Source organism: Chrysoperla carnea, chromosome 2, assembly GCF_905475395.1.
Source record: "Chrysoperla carnea chromosome 2, inChrCarn1.1, whole genome shotgun sequence".
NCBI classification, from domain to species: Eukaryota; Metazoa; Arthropoda; class Insecta; order Neuroptera; family Chrysopidae; genus Chrysoperla; species Chrysoperla carnea.
The window spans coordinates 35,637,234-35,661,343 of NC_058338.1; the positions used below are offsets into that span (position 1 = coordinate 35,637,234).

The window sequence follows — 24,110 nt, forward strand, 5'->3', positions numbered from 1 at the left end:
GAAAAATATCGATTATTTCGATGAGAAAACGATTGGTACCAAAACAATTATATTTTCTAAAAATATTTCAAAAGATTAAAAACTTTTATTCTAAAAAGCTTTGTGGAAACCGATTTAGTACAAATCGACTGTAAAATTATACACATACCCAGGCTTTAATCGCAATATTATTAAATTTGTATTTTTTATAAAAATAAAAAAACTACGGCAACTTCCAAAGCATTTATGTAACAGCGATTGCCTAAATTATTAAAATATAATATCTCTTTGAAAATATACCAATTCTGTCTCTTAAAAGTCTGAGATCGACTGTAAAATTATACACATACCCAGGCTTTAATCGAAATATTATTAAATTTGTATTTTTTACAAAAATGAAAAAATATTTACAAGTATATTAAATGCAATAATCGCTTTAAATTTTCTACGGCAACTTCCAAAGCATTTATGTAACAGTGATTGCCTAAATTATTAAAATATAATATCTCTTTGAAAATATACCAATTCTGTCTCTTAAATATTGTAATTTAGATTGATCTAACTATTTCATTGTTTTCAAAATCTATCAAGCGTTTTTAATGTGAAAAGATAAAATAATATACAAACTTTCACGTTTATGATTTTGGTTTAAGGGTGTGAATTATCAAAGAATCTACTCTTGTAATTGTTCATTAAAATATGTCTTATCACAAATGTCTGCTATTTCAAGACTTGTGTGCAGAGTTATTTAATTTTATTTTTTAGATCAAATACTGGATACACAGGACTGTTTAATTGCTCTTAAAATAAAACTCAATATCGTGTGTATCACTATTATAAATTAGCATAATATATTCATCTCGTCTGTTCATTTGCTCTGTGTGCTGTGAACATAAGATGATGAAAACTAAATTTTTCCCTTTTAAATATATTGCGTACTCTCTGATGTCGTTAGAAAAACCTTAAAAATAAAACCTATAAAAATATAAAACTATACATTTGACATAATAAAGACAATTAAATATTCATAAATTTGTAACAGTATTTTATTATTTTTTATAAATTTTTATATAATTGGAATGTGTAATAGAAAACTGTTAAAAAAATTCTCATTACAAAATAAACCGCAAAACTTTTTTGGAATGAAATATCAAATTACGGCTTGTAAAAGATTACATCTAAAAAAAATGTCCATCAAATAATTGATATAAACTAATCAGTGGCGTACTGAAAAATATTAAAATTTAGCAGTGCCGGATTAAGCCAGCGCGGAACCTGTAGTAAAATTATATTAGGCGCCCAAATTCTATCAACAAAGAGGCTTTGTTGTTGTTTTTTTACTGATCGATTATTTCACCCCTTTTTTCTGACCTTCGTTAATCCACCGCTGGGCTTACAATTGCGTGGGGTCTGTAGGATTTGCTGTTCTTGCTATATGGCTAATCCGCTATTGACACTTAGTGAATTTCGAAAAATTTTTTATTTCTACATATTTTTAAGAAAAAAAATACGGATTTAAAATAATTTCACTTTAACGTAATCATAATATCTTTTAACAAAGTAACCGATGTTGCGAAAAAAAACAGATATCTCCTCACAGAATCAACAAAACGTAAAAAACGAAAAATTTCATAGAAACAAAAAATTTCATAGAAACATATGTCTCAAACTAATTTATGTCCGAGGTAGAGGGACTTAAAGATATTAACATATAATACATACCTAAAATAGTATCGTGTAATTTTGAAACCAGGGGTGGATCTAGAAATAAATTTCGGTGGGAGTCACAGATTAAAAACAGGATTTATAGTTCTGGAAACTGTTTTTTCCCCGTCTTTGTAAATCTACCTGGGGCTTTCTTGTACGGAGGCTCTTTATCCAAAATTTTGCTTTCTTTCTCCTATTCTTCTCAAAAACTTGTATATTGCTTGCCCCACCACCCTAGATCCATGCTTGCCCTAAACACGCTGTATAACAAATTAAAATATGTGCAGTTAGGGGTGGTAAAGTTATATATTAATCGTTGTTTCTGTATAGAAATTTAATACAAAGTTTAAAAAAACAATATTTTTAGCAGTTATGAAATTTTTATAAGCTTTTATTTTTCTTGCAAAAATTAAGGAGGATTATTGGGTGAAAGTAAAACTAAATTCAAAACTGTTTCCTAATAAGTATGCACAAAAATAATAAATAGTTTAAATAAAAATAGCGCTTACGTATATGTAGGGCTTGGAAAACCTTAATTAAGGATAGAATAAGAACTGTCTTGAATTTGTCGGATATACAAAGTAACACTACGCCACTGACCTTGATTAAGATCAATATCAATTTTATGTACAAAAATTACATCTTTGATAAATACACTAAGTTTTAAGAAAAAAATATTTTGTCAAATTAGAAATGAGCCTTTTTATAAAAATAAAACATTTAATAAAATTGAATACATTAATACACTATTTAATTAAATTGTCTCATTAGCTTTAATAAACGTTGATACAATAATTTGGGTGCATCTTTTGCCCATACAAAATCGATATGATTAAATTTTGGATATGGCACTCTATATATTTCAATTTTGTTTGGTAATTTATTGTATGAAATTTCCACATCCTATAAACAAAAAATAAACTGTTAGTAAGTTTTTTTTTGCATAAAATTTGATACACTATATAAATCTTTTCATCAGGGGCGAATTTAGACTACGATTAAAACTATATTTCTTAGATAATTAAGATTATATTTTACCTTTTTAGCTGCTAACCAATCATTATCTCCATAAAACACAGCCACCGGTACAGTTACGTTACCCAAGTTATACTCTTTAGGGCTGGGTGACCCATATCTTTTTAAATTTTCTTCTTCGCCATAATCAAAGTGTTGAAACCGTCCTTTTGCTTGAACTTCTTGTGCAAAATGAATAAGTGTCTTTGTTGAAGTGCCCGCTGGCGAATGACTAAGTATAACTGGTAAATTTTTCTGAAAAAAATTAATTATAATATTACTTATTATTGTTACTAATCATTGACTCAGTCAATTTACGCTTACTTCATCAAGTTGACTTTCATCGTATCCTGTAAATATGAAAAATATATTTTCACACATTTTCTCTAAACCACTTTTTTCACATCCATATTTTGCTAGGAATTGTGTTACTATACCATCTGCTAGTAATTTATATTGCCCTAAAAAGTTTGACATTCTCTGAAAAAAAGAATAAAATGTTTTTGTTTATATTGAGAATTAAGATGGTTGGTTTTCTAAGGTCTAACTGAAATTGAATATTTATCCAAACAAAATCTAATTTGCAAAAACGAATTAATTCTTTGTTGCAAATGAGTTTATCTTTTGGTTTTTAATATTTTTAGGACCTCGGGCAAAGTAAACTTCCACTTTTAAATAAAATACCAAACCATGAAACTTATAGTGCCAGATGCTTTTAAATGTATACATTTTTGGAAATTTGCCCAATGGAGAATTTACAATGGTAAAAATGCTTTTGATTGCCCCAGAAGCCCTGAGCCACTAATTAATGATTAATCCTTTTTTAAGGTAAAATCAGATACAGAAAAATTTAACAAACAAAACTTGTTCGTATCGGAGGTGAGTTGAGGATTTGGTTTAAAAGTCAGTTCTGGGTCAACTTATTTCCGTTACTGGTAAGAGATAGAATCACCACTTTAGTGACAACTCGTCTTCGTTACTGGTAAGAGATAAAAGACTAAACTAGAATTATAAGGCCTATTTTTTCTCTCTTCCAAATACGAAACGTTTTTAGAAAAGAGTTTTTCGTTTGGCTTAATTAAGCAACCAAAGTTTGGATTTTCTGATATGATGATTATAATTAGATAAATATGGTGATTCACGGTCATACACAATATGAGAATAATTACGTAATAGTATTCTGCAAATGGTGATAAATAAGAAATTGGACTTGTAATATACTTAAGTCCAGCTACTGGAGCGAGGGCCATCATTGCTTTAATTTTCTTATTATATTCTGGCTGTTCTGACATTAATGCAAAAAACATTGTCGTCCCCATTGAGTGTCCAATATACTGAATATTTCCTGATTGCAATGTTATATCAGCAACATAATCAATTATTGCGGTTAAATCATATTTAGCCATTTCATCAAAACTAAAGTCCCAAAACTCCTTATCATCTGTACTTAATACTTGATTTTGTCTTGAATATTTGTTACCACGTGAATTTGTTAACCATACATCGTAGCCATTATTTGCCAAAATAAACGCTGGAAAAAATTATACTTTACATTTATTAAAAAATTTGAATATATTTAAAGTGGTGTTAAGACATGTTAAGGTGAGTCTTTTAAGGATGTACGAGCGTCAAGGCAACTTTGGATAAAAGGCTTGGTTTTTTTTATACGAAATTGAACTAAGTCTAAATCAATTCTGAAAATTTTAGAGAGCGGGGGGTCCTAAGTTGAACTCCACCTACTTTTCTACTCTCAAGAACAGACAAGATTTAGAGTTTTTTTATTCTAATTTATAATTTGCTAAGTATATATTCCAAAAATGATTATAGATATAAAATATAATAAATAAAATTACCTAATGACTTTTCTTCACCGCATACAACAAAGTCAGCCGAACTTTCAAGAAACGCATGTTGTACAATCACTGGTTGACGTGTTTTATTGTTTCCTTTAGTTTTTCCATATGGAATTCGATGTAATGTTAATATATAATGATCCTTCGTAACGATTGTATGCGATTCAACTGGATATCCATAATATGTAATTATTTCTGGCTGAAAATAATTATTTGTAATTAATTTTTTAAATTTTACTATCCTGAAATGTTCCCAGTGTAAATTATCACATTATTTCAATAAATTTCATAAAAATTTGATTGGGATGATTAGAATATCCTGTACCTATAACTCATTTTATATTTTGACAAATAAATAAAAGAAGCTGTATCTCTTGTATCTGTAACTTAATCCGAGAAAGTATAACGTATAGTAATGGTATAATTCCTGAAAGCATCCTTTACATTATCACTTGCTTAGTAATATATAAAATACTAGCGTAATAAGGTATCATCCGCCCACTTCGCTGGGTTTAAAAGTAAAGGTTGATAAAGACCATCATGTTATAGCCTCCACCTCTCTTGCTCTCACTTATTCCCCTTCCATAACACTCGAAATAATGGTAGGGATTGTTTTACACAGGTAAAATATATATACGGTTTTCTATTTTTCTTAAACGTAAAATAGGCATAATACATTGAGTATATCAGAAAAGATAGCTTGAAATTTTAGACATTGACTATTTTTCAGATATCTGTAATTTATGGTAACGTCAAATTAAATTAAATTTTTATTAAAAAAAAAAATATTTTTAAAAATTATAGCTCATGTGTTATTCTGATGTATGAGCTATACTATTTTTAAGATTCATTCAAATCGATTCATTAGTTTTTGCGTGAAAGCGTAACAAACAAACAAACAAACATCCTTACTTTCTCATTTATAATATATAGGGATTAACTTTTGTTGGAAATATTTGTGCGAACAGATTCAACTTCGATTGAAAATTCGTATTGATTGAGTTTAAAGGGACATTTTATAACACATTATTACTTTTCGATATAAGATAAACAATGATTCATGGGAGCCCACAAATTTTACAGAATTTTCATATGCTTTTTAAAAAACTTAATAATTTTTATTTTTTGTTTGTTTAATGACATTATTATAATTGGAAGTTCAAATGCTCTAATAATGTGTACCTCGAAAACACTTCCCTACCCATATTTCAAATGTGAAATTTTGAATTTGGTTTTTCGCAAATTTGTTTGTTTTGATAATATTATATTTTTACTCGATTATTCTTGACCAGCAGTTATTTTTTCAATACCGCATGTTTTTCAAAATTCTTAAACATGATAATTTTTCAAGGTTCAACTGGAATGTAGGTAGTTATAATATTAAAATATGTTACAGGAAAAGTCGATTATATTAGTGAGAGTTGACTCTTTCTAGACAGAGTAAACCCTTACTTAAAAGAACAAGTAACAGTTGATTTAAATATAATTATTTATTATTCACCTGTTCTTCCGTAACGAACATTTTCAAGGTGTTGTGCGCTTTGGTGATTTTGAAACTGTGGGTGACAATATCACATCTTAAAATCACATTAAATAGGTACTTTTACTTTAATGAATGAATTACTTTCATGAATGAAAGTTTTGTGTTTATTGATGTAGTTAATTCTACGTTATATCTTTGTATTTCACACCGTATTTTTATACCATGCATATATGTAATATATATCAAGGTATACTAAGTTTAGTACCAAGTTAGCTAAGTACAGATAGCGATATTGTAGGTGGATATGATATGCACTTTTTTCAATTCAAAATAATAATATTTCAAAAGGTTTTGTTAGCTCGTGTTGAATTTTGTTATTTTGATTTGTAACAGATATATTCAATTGTCCAAGAAGTTTTAAAAACCAGGAGGTGCCGAATTTCGTACTGGATTTGTTCGGATTACTAGGATTGTATACAAAAATGCATATAATTTACAAGACATATATCATTTTGGCCGTACTTTTACAGGCGTAGAAAGCGATGTAGAAAGGGTGGATGAAAAGTGTTGGGATTATCGAGTATTCGTATTACCGAGGCTCTCTGTATTTTAAAAATTTTAAGCCGATGTGATTATTAGAAGTGGGTAAAAAAAAGATTTGTTGGTAAGTAAAATTTTCTGTTGTACTATTTTTCTATGAGATGCTACTTAAGTGAAACTAATGAAAACTGTGTTCAAAATGAACACAATGAATGTAGTAATGAGGGGTAAATCATGGAAACTGAGAAAGGGATAAGGAAGATCTCGAAACGTGACTGAAAATAATGCTAGAGAAATAATATATAATATAATGGATATACGAGTTTTTAAAACAGAAAATTTTTATTTTGCATGAGGTCATTGTATTTTAAACGAATAATAATCTAAATGCCAAAAATTTTGATGAATTGTATGAGTGATGATAATTTTACAATAACAAAACAAAAATTTTATTTTTTTCTTCAATAACCTATATCCAATATTTTGAACATTGCCCCTTTAAATAAAATTACAAATAAATAAATTATAAATAAAATTAAAAATAAATAAATGGGAATTTCATTTAATAGATATCTGAAGCATGAAAAAAAATGAGCTGATATTGCAATAATGCAATATTGCATAGGTCAAACATATAGTGCTTTGTTTTGAAAAGGGAATCCCCATTTTTATATGATTTATATAATACATATAAAGAGTATTTACATACTACTTTCGAAATCGGTAACATTATTTATTTTCGAAATTATTTATTTATTTATTTGCTTTTATAAAATTCACGTTCCAAAAATTACTTAGTTACCTATTTCACTTCTATTATGTAGCTACATTTCCAACAAAAATACCTTTAGAGCACAAGCTTTTATTGTACTAAAAAGTAGAAAATAATTTTTTTTAATGAGTCAATCATATGACTATTCGTAAAAGCTTGAGGCTCTCAACATAAATCTAAGTTGCAAGATTTCACCCGAATGAACATAATTACATATATACGTTGGGGTACTCCGAATCATTGTCGGTATTTTATATTAAGCGCCTCAAGCTTATACGAATAGTCATGTATGAGTGACTCATAGAAAAAATTATTTTCTACTTTTTAGTACAATAAAATCTTGTGCTCTAAAAAGTATTTTTTATATAAATTCTTTTAATATAGAATGTATAATTTTCCAAAAAGTAAAAAATGCAAATAAATTTCACTTCCGGAGAGATGTTTCTGGCTAGAAGTTTTATTTTGTAAGTTCGAAACCTAAATAAAAATAATACACTTAAAAAAATAGACACTCATAAACGCAGGATTTGGCGGTCTGATAAAAGATATGCTAACATTGGTTTTTCCCATTTGAGTTAGTTATTTTTGTGTTCATTTCATCATTGTAGTTTATAATCTGGATTAAAAATCAAAGTGTTATCTTGCATGTGTCACGATACATTACTCAAAATAATCTTCGTTACAAAAAAATTACTGGCGAAAAAATCTTTCTTAATCGCGATATCTTTCCTAATTGCCTTAGATTGTTAGTTAGTGATTTAAGATCAATAATTTTCCCTTCAACTTTCAACTTTAATTAGAAAAATGATTTATTTAAAATAAAAAATAATGACGCGCTAAAATTAAAACGTTGACGCAAATTAACATTATGACATATATCAAATACGTATTGACATAATCACATATGCCTATTATTAGACGTCATTTATTTTTTTGTTTAAAAAACAAAATTGTTCTTATAACAAAATAAAACCATTAAGGAGATATGCAAGGATTGAATAATACTAATGATTTCAATCAAACTTTATAAATACATTGGATGATCAGAGACGACTATAGTAAGAGTATTGATGATTGAATAGAAATATCTATATTATAAAATTTATAAACAGCACTTGTACACAATATATTACACAGAATGTTCGATTTACATCTAGGCATATAAATATCACAAGTATGACAGAATACATGCTAAATATTGAAAATTTTCTTTAATTATTCAGCTTTCGATATTTCGAAAACCAAGGTAGATAAGGAAAAATTTTAGGCTTATGTTTAATCATCAATGTTGAAAATTAGATAAAAATAATCTCAATCCTAAATTTTTCCCGGTTTGGTCATCCTTTATATGGGTGGGAACACTTGGTTTTTTTATTTTCTATGTCAAGGATAATATGTCCACTTTAAAAAGTTTTTTTTTTTATTTGTTCCTTTTTTGAGATTTTTGCATAAGATAAATGCTTTTTATATCGATTTTCAATGATTATATTAATAAAAAAATTTTGAGCCTTTAAATCAAAGATTGTTGCCATGCTCATACTTCCTTAATATCATCAATATTGTAATGAATGCGTATTTCTGAGAAACTTACATAAGCAGTAAAATCAAAGCTTGCGTATCTTACTAGTACATACAATATTGTACTATTATTTGCCAATAATCATACAATTTCTTTTAATAAAATATGTAAGCACGAGCAAAAAAAATTTGTAGTCTCAGTGGCCGTCAGACTATGATGGCATTGATAAATACACCTATATAAAATAGTTTAGATAAGATTTAATTATGCATAGTTGACAAATTTTCGTTCTGGGAAAATTTGTTTAATGAGGGATTTTCTTTCATTGTGCCTGGGAAAATTGATTTGCTATTCTAATATGACGATCAATGGCTAATTAATAAGAAAATAATTTTATCTCAAACTCCATAATAAGAGGCATCTTTTGTCCGAAATTCTGAAAATAGTCGAAATCAAAAATTATTGGATAACGTATATACCTACATCTTGTTTTAATGAACACTCAATCAAAAGTTTGCCTGGCCCCATAAAGGAGGACAAGTAGACAATAAAACAGGGCAATAAAAAGCAATTTTGTATTCAATTAAAAATGGAATAGTTTATTGTCGTAAGTTTTGTGTTTTACTTTTACTTTATTCTAATTTATGATTTACGATCCAAAAAATAATTTAAATCAGAAAGAAGAGCTATCACTTCATTTCAGTACCGACTGTCTGCACAAATTTACAATTTAATGCATAATAAAATAAATTAACAAACAAATATTAGGTTCGCAGTAGTTTCTAATATTATTATTATAGACCGGTATCTAGTTCGAAAATAAACCGGAACACTCATCCTGACGTGTAGTCCATATCATTCTGGCGGGATTGTGAATTGTGGCATCCGGAATTTAACGCGATCATTATACAGGGTGTCTTGCTCTACATTTTTAAACAACCATTAACATTCCTTTCGAAGTTTCTCAATTTGTGGATACTCTAAAAAGTTTAACACTTTCAGTTTATATTCATCTAATTGGCGATTAGATCACATTTAAGAAAAACAATTTAATTCCTTTCATTTCGAAGTCAACATAAATCAAAGTTATCGGGGAGGACTAAAATTGTGCTTTGGAGCATATCTCAACAGTTGACATGACTGGTATCTAGGATCAGAATTTCGGCTAGACCCATTATTCAGACTAAACACTGGTCTAGAATACAAAATATATAATTCTATACAAAAGCTCAATTTAAATAAATTACTTACAACATTCATATTCTCTTCGGGATGAGTTGAATTTGCACTTGGAACATTTTGATTAACAATTTCTTCACCAACAATCCTACCAATTAAAATTATAACCGCATACACACAACAAATTAACATTTTTATATTAAATATATTAATTATTCATTGATATAAAAATTAATAACTTATTTTTTAATATGCGTAAATGATTTTAATTTTTTTAAATTAACAACAATATTAAATATAAAACGATAGTATTTTTTATGCAGTGCGCTTACTTCAACACACGCACGCTAAATGTTTACAACTGATGTGTAACAACAAAGTGATTATTTTAAAATATGAAAATTTTTATATTAAAATACTATACCTACTATAATTTTGAGATGCGCGTTGAAGAAATTTTGAAGTACAAATTTTTAGTGGTATTCGCTAAGAAGGCCAACAATAACTTAAAATTAAACAAAACGTTAACTATGTTAATATGAATTTATATTCAAAGTTTATACGTTAATCGCCGATGTTATCTATCGATTATCAAAATTTTTTAATTATAATTGAGCTAATGTTGAATTAATCATAAAAGATCTACTTTCACTTTATCTAAAAAAGTTTGTAGATATACATCGTTAAAGGATGTATGAGCATGACAACAATGTTTGATTTAAAGGCTCAAAATTTTTTTATAGGTAGACTTTTACTCATAGAATACGTGCTTAAAATTTCATCTTAGGCATCTATGCAAATTTTTAAGAAAAAAATCATTGAAAATGGATATAAAATACATTCCTTTTATGGAGAAATCTCAAAAAAAGACATATTTTGAAAGTTTTTAATAAGTTTTCCTTGGAACGAATGAAAACAAATAAAAAAATGCACGTTGTTAAGGAAATTTTCACAGAGGAAAAAGTTACTAGACCTGATCTTAATTGCAGCCTTTCAAATTTCTGCTTTTCCACTCTTTCTGAAATGCCTGTTAAATATTGCGCCAGACCCTTGACTCATTTGTCTTTGCAACTTTATACCCCCGCTACTCATAGAAATTTGGTGTAGATTGAACTACGTATGTCTTATAATTTTGATTATTCCATGAATGTTGATAATGTTGATAACTTATAAAGAACAGATTAGCCATTAGCACCTAGCCATAAGGTTATCTATAGGATTGGTTATAAAACTCTAGGGCGGTACCATACTAACTAGGTATAGGGTGTGCCAAAATTAACGTAGGACTAATTTTGATAAAAAACACAGATATTTATTTGAAAGTTGTAAATATTTTATTGATTCGTTAAATATGTATACAGTATATAGAGTTATGTATGGAATAGGGTATAGGCTAAAATTTATAGCATATTGGAAGAACCTCAAGGCTTTGCTGATACAGACGAGCTTTTTTGTTGAAATTTTCCTTGACTATTTTGTATAAATGTGCTAACTTCTCTTGATACAGCTCTCAATTTTCTTCATACAGAAGAAATTCCAAATTAAAAAATGCAACGATGTTACATCCATGATTTGGGTGGTCGCTAGTTTTATAAACATAAGGTTCAGATATAAAGAAATTCAAAAGTAAAAAATCCAACGATATTACATTCCATGATTTAGGCGGTCTATACTGGACTAGTTTCTCAGTATTTAAAAAAGTTTACATTTAATGAAATGAAATTAATTTTCATGGTTAGCACGAGATTTGGAGTTGAAACCCTACTCGGCAGTGAAAACTCATTATTTTTAATTCATTTTTAAAAACCCCAGACTTTCATCTAGGGTCATTCTGTCTTTATTTTTCGTTGTCAACATACTTCCACACAAATGGTGTAAACTTCAAATCCTGCGTTAGGGTTAGGGTAGTTGTTTTGAGACAACCCTTTATTAATATTAAATAAATTATTATTCAATTTACTATGAAAATTTCTTTATATCAGATAACAATTGATTATATAATAATGTTTTAACATCTTTAGCCCAAATAAAATCACCATGATTGAAATTATCATAAGGTATCACATATTTTGTTAATTTTGTTGGCACTTCTTCCCAAAAACGTTCCACATCCTAAAAAATTTACAATATAATCAGTTAATTATACCATATTATTATTAATTGCGATTTTTTCAATCATGTCATAATTAATTACCTTAAGTTGAGAAAGCCAGTCATTTTGTCCACAATAAAGTGCTATTGGAACCGTAATTTGACTGATGTTATATTGAGGAGGTGTTTTGGTACCATAACGAGCTTCATTTTCTTTTCCACCAAAATCATAGTATCTAAACTTGCCAGATCTTACACCCTGTCCAAAATGGACTACCGTTCTTACGGATGTAGGTGACGGTAAATGGCCTAAAACTAGAGGCAATTTATTCTGAAAAAAAAGGTTTCCTTTTATTAGAAGTAAATATAACAAAAGATTGTGGAAAGTATTGTTATTTTTATTTTAGGCACATGAGACCAGTTGGCGAATTCTCATATTTCTATTTTACAATTAATTGTTCATATTTTAAATATTTGCAATCAAATTTTGAGAAATTCGCTCTTAAACATGTTAAGAAGTCATAATTAAACTTTTAAAAAGATGTCTGAAAATGATTAAAGTTTTTCCAAAAATTAGTGATCGTAAATTGACAATAGTTCTTATGGGAGTAGATAGCCATAATTAACATGTAAAAAAACTGTTAAAGCAACTAGAAGTTCTTTTTTTTGATTTATTATATAAAAAAAAAAATTAAAATTAAGCTTTCACTTGTTATCAAAAAAATTATTTTTAAATACAAATAAATGTACCTATATTTGGTGGAGGCATAGAATAAAAATAGTATATATCGTTACTTGCGCTTCCACCATCATAGTTATCAAAAAATAATCAAGGAAAGGTGGATTTTATTTAAAATGTTAAACAAATGTTCACCAAACATACAGTTTACAACTATTTCACTTGTAATCAAAACACTGTCGTAAAGAGGCTGATAAAGTGCTTAGAAATAAGGTGCCTGAATTTACACTGATGTGAGAAAGGAAAGGGCTTTTAGGAAACATTTTTTTGAAACTTTTATGATACCTATTGTAATACCTATAATTTGGCTGTATTACCTGTAGAATATTATTTCACAACGATAGGAACTTGGATTGGAATTCTGGAATAGAAAAACCATTCGGAAAAAAAAATTAATTTCTTACCTGATCAAATTGTGGTTTATCGAAACCAGTTAGTAAAAATATTAAGTTTTGACATATTGGTGAGGATCTTCGAAAACTGCATCCATAATTAACAAATACACGAAAAATACTTGCATTTGGTATAAATTGACCAGTTCCCAATGCTTTGTAAACCCACTATAAAAAATAAATTGACGCTATAATCTATAAAATCTTTCAAAAAGGCTCTTAGCAAGAAGTTGATTTGTTCAAAAGTAATGAGAGTTTTATTCTTTAAAAAAATTATACTCGGTCATATAACGTTCAATAAGATTGAGTTTTTAGAAAGGTGAAGATAAAGTTCCAATAAGAGAAGAGTTTGTTGATTAATTACAGAAAATTTGTGTGTGGATATTATGTCTACAAAGTTGGAATTCTGTAACAAAGCTGGCAGTACCGGACGGGTTTGAAAGAAGTATCGTCAAATTAGTCCAGTGTTAAGAAATATTCTATATTTTATATTGCACTCTTTTTGTAATCACAGTCTGTAAAACTTTGGAATAATTTGTAAATTGAAATTATTTTGTCGTGGGTATAAAAAACTATCTATAAATAATATAAAAAAATACTAGATGTATTTTATTATCTACCTCCTTCTTTAGCTTTTTAGATTTTTAACCATTTATTTTGAAGTTAAGCTATATAAAATGACATATTAACATATTAATAATCTGGGGGGTTTTAACCCGAAAATCCCTCCCCGTGGATCCGCCACTGTGACCAAGTATGTCACTTATTTTTGAACATAATATAATTTGGAAACATTTATTATAAGAAATTATAGGTACTTACGTAGACATTATTTGAGAATGTCGAAATTATACTTAAAGGTCCTTTTATATTGTTTACATATGCAACTGGTGCCAAAGCAAACATACTCTTTACATATTTATTATATTGCGGTTTGGACGCCATTAACGCAAAAAATGTGGTTGTACCCATTGAATGACCAATATATAAAATATTACCAATTTGATTTGTTTTTTGACCAATAAATTTTAACATTCGTGCTAAGTCAAATGCAGCAATTTCATCCCAACTCCAATCCCAATACTTAACATCACTTCGATCATATTTCGTATGGCCACTAGAATAAGTAGTTGCTCTAATATTTGATAACCATACATCATAGCCAGCATCTGATAGTAAAAATGCTGTAAAAATTAAAATTAAAAAAAGTAAGTACTAGGTGAAGAAGGTAGAAGGTATAAAAAAAAATAACATCTGTAAAAGTGTGTTCATTATTTTTAGGGCTCATTATTACTCAAATAATAATAGTTTAAAAATACTAAAAAACACGTTTCTGTAACTAACTGAACTAAAAAGTAGAAAATAATTTCTTTAAATTCAAAAAAATCATTTTATCGTAAAAAACGTGGATGCTAAATTTCAATTATTGTAAATATTTTATGGACAGATATTGGTAAAAGTAAAGTAATTTTAAAATAGCTTAAAAAGCACCCCACGCTTTTTTACGATAAAATGATTTTTTTGAATTTAAATAAATTATTTTCTACCTTTTAGTTCAGCTTGTTACAAAAGCATGTTTTTTAGTTTTTTAGACTATTATTTATTTATCAAAAATTGAGTATAAAATATGGTGGAAGCGCAAATAAATGTATATATTTTCAGATATGGAAATCGCCAACCCCGAAAATCCTGAGGAAAGTTTGGTAGGCTCGTCAAAAAGAATCCACTCACGAAGTTTGAAGTATGTATTCATCATAACTGTGGTGTCCCACGGAAAGTCTTCATTTCAAAATTAATAATTAACTTTGCGCTACTTTGCATCTTATATTGAATTATTAATTTTCATATAAATATTCTTACGTAATGAATTTTCTTGATTCAGAAAAAAACAGCTAGAATCTGAAATTAACCCATGCTGTAATAGTATTGGTTGACCTCGGTGTGTGGGATCCGTTTCTCCTTTGCTGTGGGGTATTCGGTGTATTGTTAAAATAAAACCATCATCCGTGATAATTGTGTGAGCTTCACTTGGATAACCATATTTTGCAATTAATGCTGGCTGAAAAATAAATTGAAAAGCATTTTACAATTAGTGCTTTTTAATGTATTCTTCCGGTTTCTGAACGAATAAAATATGATAAAATTCTGGAAAATTCACTTGTGGGTGTTATAAAACCGTTATAGGATCGCTTTTGTGTCTTTCTGTCCGCCCGTTTATCACAGCCTAATTTCTTCGAATTTACTTGACGAAAAAATTAAATCCAGTACGCTATCAATTGAGATTGGGGGCCCATTCACGGACGTATCGGCCATCAAGGGACCCCGCATCGGCCAAAGGCCCAAGAGAAAGGTCTAGAAATTTTCAACCTATCTTTTATAATTTTATAGGCAATGAAAAAACTATGATTGTTAGACAAAAGTTATATTTTCATGAGGAATATGTTTTATATTTAAAGTTTTGTTTTATCTTTTACAATTTATAAAATGGGCTATACATGACCCATAAGACTTGTGTTGCTCGTTTGGGAACTCGTTCTAAGTACTCTAAAATTTCAGTTATCTTTTTTCTTGTTTGAATTATCGTAAGGATAAGGACAGAGAGACGGACAAACAACGTAAAACTAATTAGACTAAATATATATATATATATATAGAATAATTATTTAATGCTCAATAACTTCGTACAGTTTGTTACAAAATTAACAAAATAAGTCATAAAAATCTGTAAATTAATAATAACTTTGGTCAATTAAAAATAGTTTATCTACTTATTATAATTTTTTATTAATAAAAAAAGATAAATAAATAAATACTTACAGTTTTCAATTTTACATCCACATCAGTAATTGTTGGACTTTTCGAATCAATCATAGAAATAGTTAATAATAAAACATACAATGTTTGTAATAATAACACAAAACTTGAATTGAATTTAAATGTTTGTTTCATATTAGAATATGAGCACAATGGTTTACTTAAGTATTTATTAATTAAAATTGAACTTGATTGGATTGTTTTGAATGTAATATAATATTTTCCAATTAAAGTATTTATTTTATAAGGAAATATGTTAAATTATTTATTTGTACGTCATCTTATATTATTGAATATTATGATATATTTTTAAATATTTTAAAAACGTTTGAAACATGTGTGAATAATAATACTAAATACTAAAAAAAATTAAAAAAAACTTTGTTAAGTGGATAAGTAACTCCCATATTAAAGGTTCAGATAAAAAATACCGGGTGTTTATAATAAATGGTCATCATTCAAAGAGGTGGTAGGATACGCAGAGGGGAACATTTTGGTATAAAGAACATTTAGTGATAAGCACGACCAAAATGAAAACTTATATTTGACTATCTTCGTTTAACAAACTTTTTGTAATGGGTTTATCATCTTTGTGTGACTCATTGCTCTTCGTCTGGCATGTCTTATTTGGTCTTGCATGTATGTAAGAGCAAGATCAAAGACTACAGAGGTAATTATTAAGATAGTCAAATTTGTCTTGTTTTGGTCTTTATGCTTATTATTAGAACATGTGCCCGAAAAAACCTATAAATGGGTAGGTTGTGCATGCAGACCTTTCACCAAATTAGTAACCAGTAACGTATCCTATTATTTTAAAAGAGTAATTACGATTAGCTAATTCGTACTGGTGATACCACATTGTAGTAGAAATGCGTATTTAGGAAATATCAGAGTGATGTAGGAAGTTATGGAAAAAATCGAAATTTAATTCCTTCAATTGAATGTATGATTTACAAAATGATGACATTCTTTAAATTCGTTTTTAGAAAAATTTTCTTAATTAAACGACTCTATTACGAATTAAATAAAGCCCTTTTTTACTACAAAACTCAAGTACCTAATTGTAAAATAAAAGGCCGATAAAATTGTTTTGATTAAAGGAAGGTTATCTGATTTAAACTCCCCACACTCTACGCCAATGAATAGGTATTTATCTAAATTTGATATGGATTTTCTAATCTAATAAAAATGTTTCCTCATTGATCAAAGTTGCATACAAATTTAAATAAAGAAGGTAAGTTTATTTTGCTCGGTTTATTTTTAAGTGCACTATATGTACCAGACTTACGGAGCACTCTGTATAATTGTAATGCACTCATATCTGCTCAGTATACAGATTACAGACTTTAGACATACATTATATCGTGCAATTTTAGTTAGAAGTTTTTTACACATATTAAGACTTTGCATTTGATTTAATGGTTTGAATTTGTATTTTTCCACTTAAAAACTGGAAACTCCCAGCTTTTAAAAAATTCCCGAAAAGAGTGCAGTTTTTTTTAAAACTTATAATGACAAAAGGGTGTCCCAAATAATATGTAGATAGTATTTAATACTAGCCGTTTCCCACCCGCTTCACTATACAGGCAGTTAAATTTTAAATAATAATTACCGTTTCTTACACATTTTAGAGATAAAGATAAAGCTTTGTACGATAGAAGTGTGATAGTAACGCAATATTAACGTACTTATGCAATTGTCCAACTCGTGCTACACAATAGTTGCCCAAATTTCACATGCGTACGTTAATAATGTTCTTATGCCAATTGCATTGTAATTGGCAATTCTCATTAATTTTCATGCAAATGACTTGAAACTTTTTTCATTTTCATGGGTTATACAGTACTTTAAAAAGTGTACAATATACTTTTTTCAAAAAATATCTCATTTTTCTATTATTTGACGTTAAATACTCCAAATTTTAATCACCAATGAGTCGGAAAGTATTGCCTTTTCGAAATGTTTTAGTGACACATTTTGCTTAGAATTCATTCCTATATCGATTCCTGTTGTCATTTTCAGCATAAATTTTTTCCACCCACGAGTATGGGTCACTCCCATCCCCTAGTTCGACCTGGTCCTTGGTCGAACGGTCCTAGTATCGGTACACGTCTACAAGAAATAAATGGAAATTTTGTGGGTGTCTTCCAGAATCGAATGCAAGATTCTATCTATATACATTTTACTACAGGTTTTTCAATTTACATAGATTCCGGTGTTAAATTATGTATATATACTATGTTGTTCATCTCGGTATAGCGTTAGTTTATGGCTCTATGAATTGAAAATCTGAAAATAAGATAACAGGAATATTTTTTTTGTCATGTAGATGATACCTGCCATCCATTCCGAAATTTCCATTTTCGATTTTTATTTCGTCATAAATTTATGTATATATACATTTCAACAATTTTTATGATCATGCAAATTTTCGAATTTTTTTATATTCATATTGGATGTAACATGGATTTACAAATAATTGACTTTTTCATCCAAATCTGCACACTCTCTCCAAACTGTCTCAAAAATGACTCAATTCTGGCAAAAATTTTACTTTGGTAACAGATATTTATTGACGGTAGGTAAATTATGGTCATAATTATTAGGACTGATCTTCATAAACGAAAAAAAAAAGGAAATTAACTTAAAATGATAATTTGAGTTTGCGGTTCTCAGGCTCTAATGAAATGGGCCGACTCCGCCACTTAGTATTGAAATACGCCACTCTCGCGTCTAATTACAATTAATGGATAAATTATTGGTACGAGTCCGCTATCTTTGAATAGCACCAAAATAAAACGTTAAAGCTTTTACATAGGCTTTGTACTGTTTATCATACAGGATCCTAGAATGACTAATAGTGATATGACCCAATGCAAAGGTCATATCACTCAGCTATCTAACTCTAATTTAAAGGAAATATAACATGTTTATGTATTGATTGTATTCAACTGAAATGACAACACTATGGCAGTGTATAATATGTACTATATTGTGTCTTATCACTCATATCTATTTCTCACAGTTCCGTAAAAAATTGCTATAAATGTAAATAAATACAAAAATATGTAATAATGATTCATATTTTAATTACGATACAATTTTGTTGACTAATTGTTCAATAACAGAACTATTTTTAACTTCATATTTTGAATCATCATATCATAGTGTGATCGCTTTAAAGTGAAAAAATATATATGTAAAAGTGTTCGATTTCCACAAATTGAACAGAATTATCCGGGGAAAATTCTATTTTTGAAATTTTTAAAGCTTTTTATATCCTTACAGATCTTTAAAAAAAATCAGTATTTGTAGGAAGTGCTTTTTAGGGGTTGTAACTTTCCAGTAGCTCCATTCTCTTTTATGCCGAAAAATTATGGAATTTCGTGGTTCTTGAGGGTTTGAAAATCAGTATGTAGGTTGAGTTAATGTGAAGAATGTGCTTTTTGGGATCCAATCTTCTATGAGGTTTGTGCGCCTCCAAGACTCTTCCAAATTGAGCTAGTGAATTGTTGCGATTATAAGGCTTTGCGCAACTTTAAAGTTTTCCCAAATTGAGCTAAAATCATCAATTAATTTAAATAAAGTGCCTTTTAGTATTGTATAAGTCGCCGGCCGTTTTCCCTATATACTCGGGACAATTTAGGTTTTTAGCTTAAATAACGAAAAAAAATGTAAAGCTTCAAATATCTGCATCCGCGGTTGTCAAAGATTCACAAACACGACATATCTTTTTCAAGCTCAACCCTTTTAACCCAAGTTACACTGATAGCTTATACACCTTCATTAAATTTTTTATTTTTTTAATTGAGTCACGATTAAGAAGTAAATTTCCCACCCATTTATTGATTTTTGCCCAAAAATGTCCCATAATTACTGTTTTCATAAATGAACTACCCTGTTTGTAATTACCATCCTGGATATATATTTTGCTTGATTATATCAACACTCATGTTCCCATACAACGTAGTTTATACAAAGTAATTATATAACTTGTTTTATGTTACTACAGTTTTAATTTTGAAAGCTTGATGAATATTGATTATTGAATACAATTATTTTACATCAAAAATTAATAAATTAGATGCTGAGAAAATTTGTGTATATCACCCAATAATTGATTGTATAACAATTTTGAAACGTCTTTTGCCCAAAGAAAATCACCATGGTTAAATTTCTCATACGGTATTACATAATTTGTTAGTTTTCTTGGAACTTCCATCCAAAAACGATTCACATCCTAATATTATAAGTATATAACAAATACATTAGTTATATTTATTTTTAGTCATGTTCTAATAATTACCTGAAGCTGTGATCGCCAATCGCTTTTGCCACAATAAATAGCTATTGGCACGGTAATTTTACTAATGTTATATAAAGGTGGTCTCTTTGAGCCATACCGAATTTTATTTTCCTCTTCACCATAATCAAAATATCCAAAATCACCAGAATTAATTTGCTGTCCGTAATGGACAGTAACTTTTATTGACGTACTCGAAGGTAAATGGCCATATACATTATATAATGTTTTCTAAAAAAGAAGAATATGTTACTTAATCAGGAATTTTATAAATTTACAGTTTAAATAGAAAATTTGTGAAAACAGATTTAATGCTTACCATTGTCAATTGTGGTACATCGAAACCAGATCCTAGAAATAAAATTATACGGCATACTGAAGACAAATAACTGCTACAAACATTCACAATAAGTTTCCGATAATTATGAATATTAGCAAAAACTGCTGCACTTCCTCCCATTGCTTTTCGAAGATTCTTAAAAGACGAAAATTAAATATTAAATACATTATAGCTATATATAATGAATATGTTATGCTTGCTTTTAGTGGGATCTCTAGAGGCTTTCACTTCCGGAAAAATTCGGGGAAGCCATTAGTTTTGAGAAAATCTATATCTCTGATCATATCAGAAATCTCATACTAAAAGTTATAAAAAATAGTTTTTCCGCGTAATTTTCAAGTTTTGTATAAGTGAGTAAGTTTGGAAACGTCCAGAAATTTTGAGGAAGTGAGAATATTTTAGATATTTCAAGAAAATTGCCCTTAAAAATTAAGCTAACCCTCTTTTTTTTTTAAGAAATAGTATATTACGATCCTAGGCCAGAAAGTTGGATTTCTTGGCTTCGCCTCAGCCTTGCCTCAGCTTTATATCACAGACGACAAGCGATAATTTTTACTCTCGGTAATATCAGATACTATTCTCATACTACTTATGAGATATCTTCAATCATCCCGTTAAATTTGACTTTTTTTTCAAGGTCATAAACAAGGCAAAGTCTTACATTTTTTTTTACAAATATGTTTTTTATAAGCCCATTTTACCAATCACCCACCACCTACCAATGATACCTAAATTAAAAAATAAACTTCAGAATAACTTACAAAAAGGAACCTAGTGAAAAATGCAATCAATTTTGTGGGTCCTTTCATATGATTAACATATACGACTGGTGCCAAAGCAAACATGGCCTTTACGTATCGATTGTATTCTGGTTTTGAAGCCATTAATGCAAAAAATGTAGTTGTACCCATTGAATAGCCAATGTATAAAATATTACCAGTTTGATTGGTCATTTTACCAACAATTTCTAATGTTCGTGATAAATCATATGCAGCCAATTCATCCCAACTCCAATTCCAATATTCTTCATTTTCACGCTTGTATTTTATATGGCTATTAGAATACATAGTGCCTCTGAAATTTGGTAGCCATACATCATATCCCGCCCTGGACAGTAAAAATGCTGCAAAATATAAAAACAAAAAATAGTAGGTAGGTATAAATCAATCATATGTTCAGTCATTACTATTACAAATACCACTTTAATCACTTTAAATTAGTCCGACTGTTTGATAGTTCAAAGTCCCTTGATCACAATAAACACAGTTTTGGGGCAAAATTTTGAATTATTTCATTTTAAAATTGCGATAGAGATCAATAACAATTATAGAATATTTTTTGTAATCTTTGTTAATTAATATTTAATTACGATACAAATGTAAGCGTAGTTAACACGGATTGGGGTAGTTTTTGGCCCTTACAATGCTGTCGCAAACGTTATCGTAAGTATCCCAAGCTATTGTTACTGAAACTATTGTCGCCTTTTTAGAAAAAAAAAACTCATAGCTCAATCTTCATTTGAAAAGTTTTTCAAAAATATAAATTGTTACAACAGCTAGATATTCTTACGTAGTGAGTCTTCCTTCTTCAGTAGAAAACAGCTCGAATCAGCTACCAACCCATGTTGTAATATAATTGGTTGACCTTTCTTGTTTGGTATTCGAAACATTGTTAAAATAAAGCCATCAATTGTCTTGTATGTGTAACTTTCGGATGGATATCCATATTTTGAAATTATAGCTGGCTAAAATATATTGAAATGAAAAAAACAAAAATCAGTTGAATCAGTAATTTTTACAGAGTTATTATTCTTCATTTCTAATTTATGGTGAGTAGTATACTGTGCATTTTTTAGCTTAAACTACAACGAACAAAACTTTCAAAAGCTTGAAAAAACAGCAGAAAATTTTTTTCTAATATCTCGCTGTTTCCTCAATATTTTCATTCTCTTAACTTTCCAACCACGAATTGAGTCTCAATTTAGTTAGATGCAGACAATAATTACACTGCCCTGTGTATAGGCAGCATATATACTCAATGTCAGAAAAATGCCAAGTTAAAACATTCTAAGCGTACTCATCATATGTTATGTTCATCATAGTAACACTTAGAATGTTTTAAAACTAGCATTTTTTCTGACATTGAGTATACATAATTGTTTGTCACAACTATAAAATATTCAACACTTACCGTGGATAACTCAAAATCATCATTAATACTTGAATTGGTTGATTCTGTTTTAGATACGAATATTGACAAAACGTTAACAAATGCTTGTAATATAAACAGTAATCTTAAATTTAGTGATTGTTTCATATTTTTAATCTTAATAGCTCAATAACCTTCAGTTATTTAAGAAATTTTGAAAAAATTATCGATAACATATTCGACAAAAAATATTTACCTATGTAGGTGTTATTGTTTCCCCTTTTTGGTTCCGATTCATCTAATCTTTATTGTTTTGTTTATAATTTTCTTGAACGTGTAAATCTGAATTATATTTGGAACTACCTACCTAGATATCAATAGCATATGATTTATTCATATTGGTCCAAAATTTATTATCAAGCAATGTCACCAGAGATGGATTATCCGTAAGGCAAACTAGGCACTTGAATAGGAGCGCTCGCCAGGAAATTTTTCAACAAAGAAAAAAGAATTAATATAAAATTAAATAATATGTAAGTATGCATCAACTTGTACAGTGAAGATCAACAAGTTGCATATCTAAACTTTCCATGACAAGCAAATCATAAATAATTATTCAGCTATTACTTTAAAACAAGTGAAAACAAACAATTGACTGAGTTAAATGTTCAAATACCATGTATAGACAATGTTGATTACACAATCGTTTGTTTTTTTACGTCATGTAAGTAAAGGAAGATAACCACTCGTAGATAGCCACACTAGAAAAACCGAGATTCCCATATAATACATACCTATACTATATAATTTGCGTTCTCATGGGTAAACAGTGATGTTTACGAAAAAATGTTTCAAACAAAAGCTGTTTATTTTTATACCATGTATATATGAAATATACATAGTATTATAAGTTTAGTCCCAAGTTTGTAACGCCTAAAAATATTGATGCTACAAAAAAAAAATTGGTATAGGTGTTCATAAAATCACCTAATTAATCCATTTCCGGTTGTCCGTCCGTCCGGCCGTCCGTCTGTGGTCACGATTACTCAAAAACGAAAAGAGATATCAAGCTGAAATTTTTACAGCGTGCTTAGGACGTAAAAAGTGAGGTCAAGTTCGTAAATGAGCAACATGGGTCAATTGGGTCATGGGTCCGTAGTACCCATGTTGTAAACCGTTAGAGATAGAATAAAAGTTTAAATGTAAAAAATGTTCCTTACAAAAAAATAAACAACTT

The 24,110-nt window shown here is 28.7% G+C and overlaps 2 protein-coding genes across 2 annotated transcripts; both read right to left on the reverse strand.

The window, feature by feature from the left end:
* Positions 1 to 2,419: 2,419 nt before the first annotated feature.
* LOC123292179 (gastric triacylglycerol lipase-like) lies at positions 2,420 to 10,253 on the reverse strand. Its single transcript, XM_044872740.1, has 6 exons — positions 10,119 to 10,253; positions 4,554 to 4,752; positions 3,870 to 4,231; positions 3,025 to 3,180; positions 2,725 to 2,955; positions 2,420 to 2,589 (listed from the first exon to the last, which is right to left on the reverse strand). Exons 1-6 carry the CDS (start codon positions 10,236 to 10,238, stop codon positions 2,437 to 2,439), a joined length of 1,221 nt encoding a protein of 406 aa, XP_044728675.1. The 5' UTR covers positions 10,239 to 10,253; the 3' UTR covers positions 2,420 to 2,436.
* A 1,104-nt stretch (positions 10,254 to 11,357) lies between these two features.
* LOC123292652 (gastric triacylglycerol lipase-like) lies at positions 11,358 to 22,964 on the reverse strand. The gene is made up of 11 exons (XM_044873366.1): positions 22,916 to 22,964; positions 22,295 to 22,469; positions 21,487 to 21,848; positions 20,705 to 20,860; positions 20,389 to 20,616; positions 16,086 to 16,295; positions 15,129 to 15,327; positions 14,091 to 14,452; positions 13,281 to 13,436; positions 12,241 to 12,468; positions 11,358 to 12,158 (listed from the first exon to the last, which is right to left on the reverse strand). The coding sequence occupies exons 2-11, from the start codon at positions 22,392 to 22,394 to the stop codon at positions 12,006 to 12,008; spliced, it is 2,154 nt and encodes a 717-aa protein (XP_044729301.1). The 5' UTR covers positions 22,395 to 22,469; positions 22,916 to 22,964; the 3' UTR covers positions 11,358 to 12,005.
* Between the last annotated feature and the right edge of the window lie 1,146 nt (positions 22,965 to 24,110).

What these genes read in the sequence shown, in the direction of transcription:
- LOC123292179 (XM_044872740.1), bottom strand. Translation starts at nt 10,238, where the DNA reads ATGTTAATTTGTTGTGTGTATGCGGTTATAATTTTAATTGGTAGGATT. An exon ending in CATTTGCAGAATACTATTAC is followed by an intron (nt 3,181 to 3,869) that starts GTAATTATTCTC and finishes TCTTTTTTTCAG; the next exon opens with AGAATGTCAAACTTTTTAGG. An exon ending in ATGAAAGTCAACTTGATGAA is followed by an intron (nt 2,956 to 3,024) that starts GTAAGCGTAAAT and finishes AATTTTTTTCAG; the next exon opens with AAAAATTTACCAGTTATACT.
- LOC123292652 (XM_044873366.1), bottom strand. Translation starts at nt 22,394, where the DNA reads ATGTTTCGAATACCAAACAAGAAAGGTCAACCAATTATATTACAACAT. An exon ending in GAAGAAGGAAGACTCACTAC is followed by an intron (nt 21,849 to 22,294) that starts GTAAGAATATCT and finishes TATATTTTGCAG; the next exon opens with CATTTTTACTGTCCAGGGCG. An exon ending in GAATCAAGAAAATTCATTAC is followed by an intron (nt 14,453 to 15,128) that starts GTAAGAATATTT and finishes TAATTTTTACAG; the next exon opens with CATTTTTACTATCAGATGCT.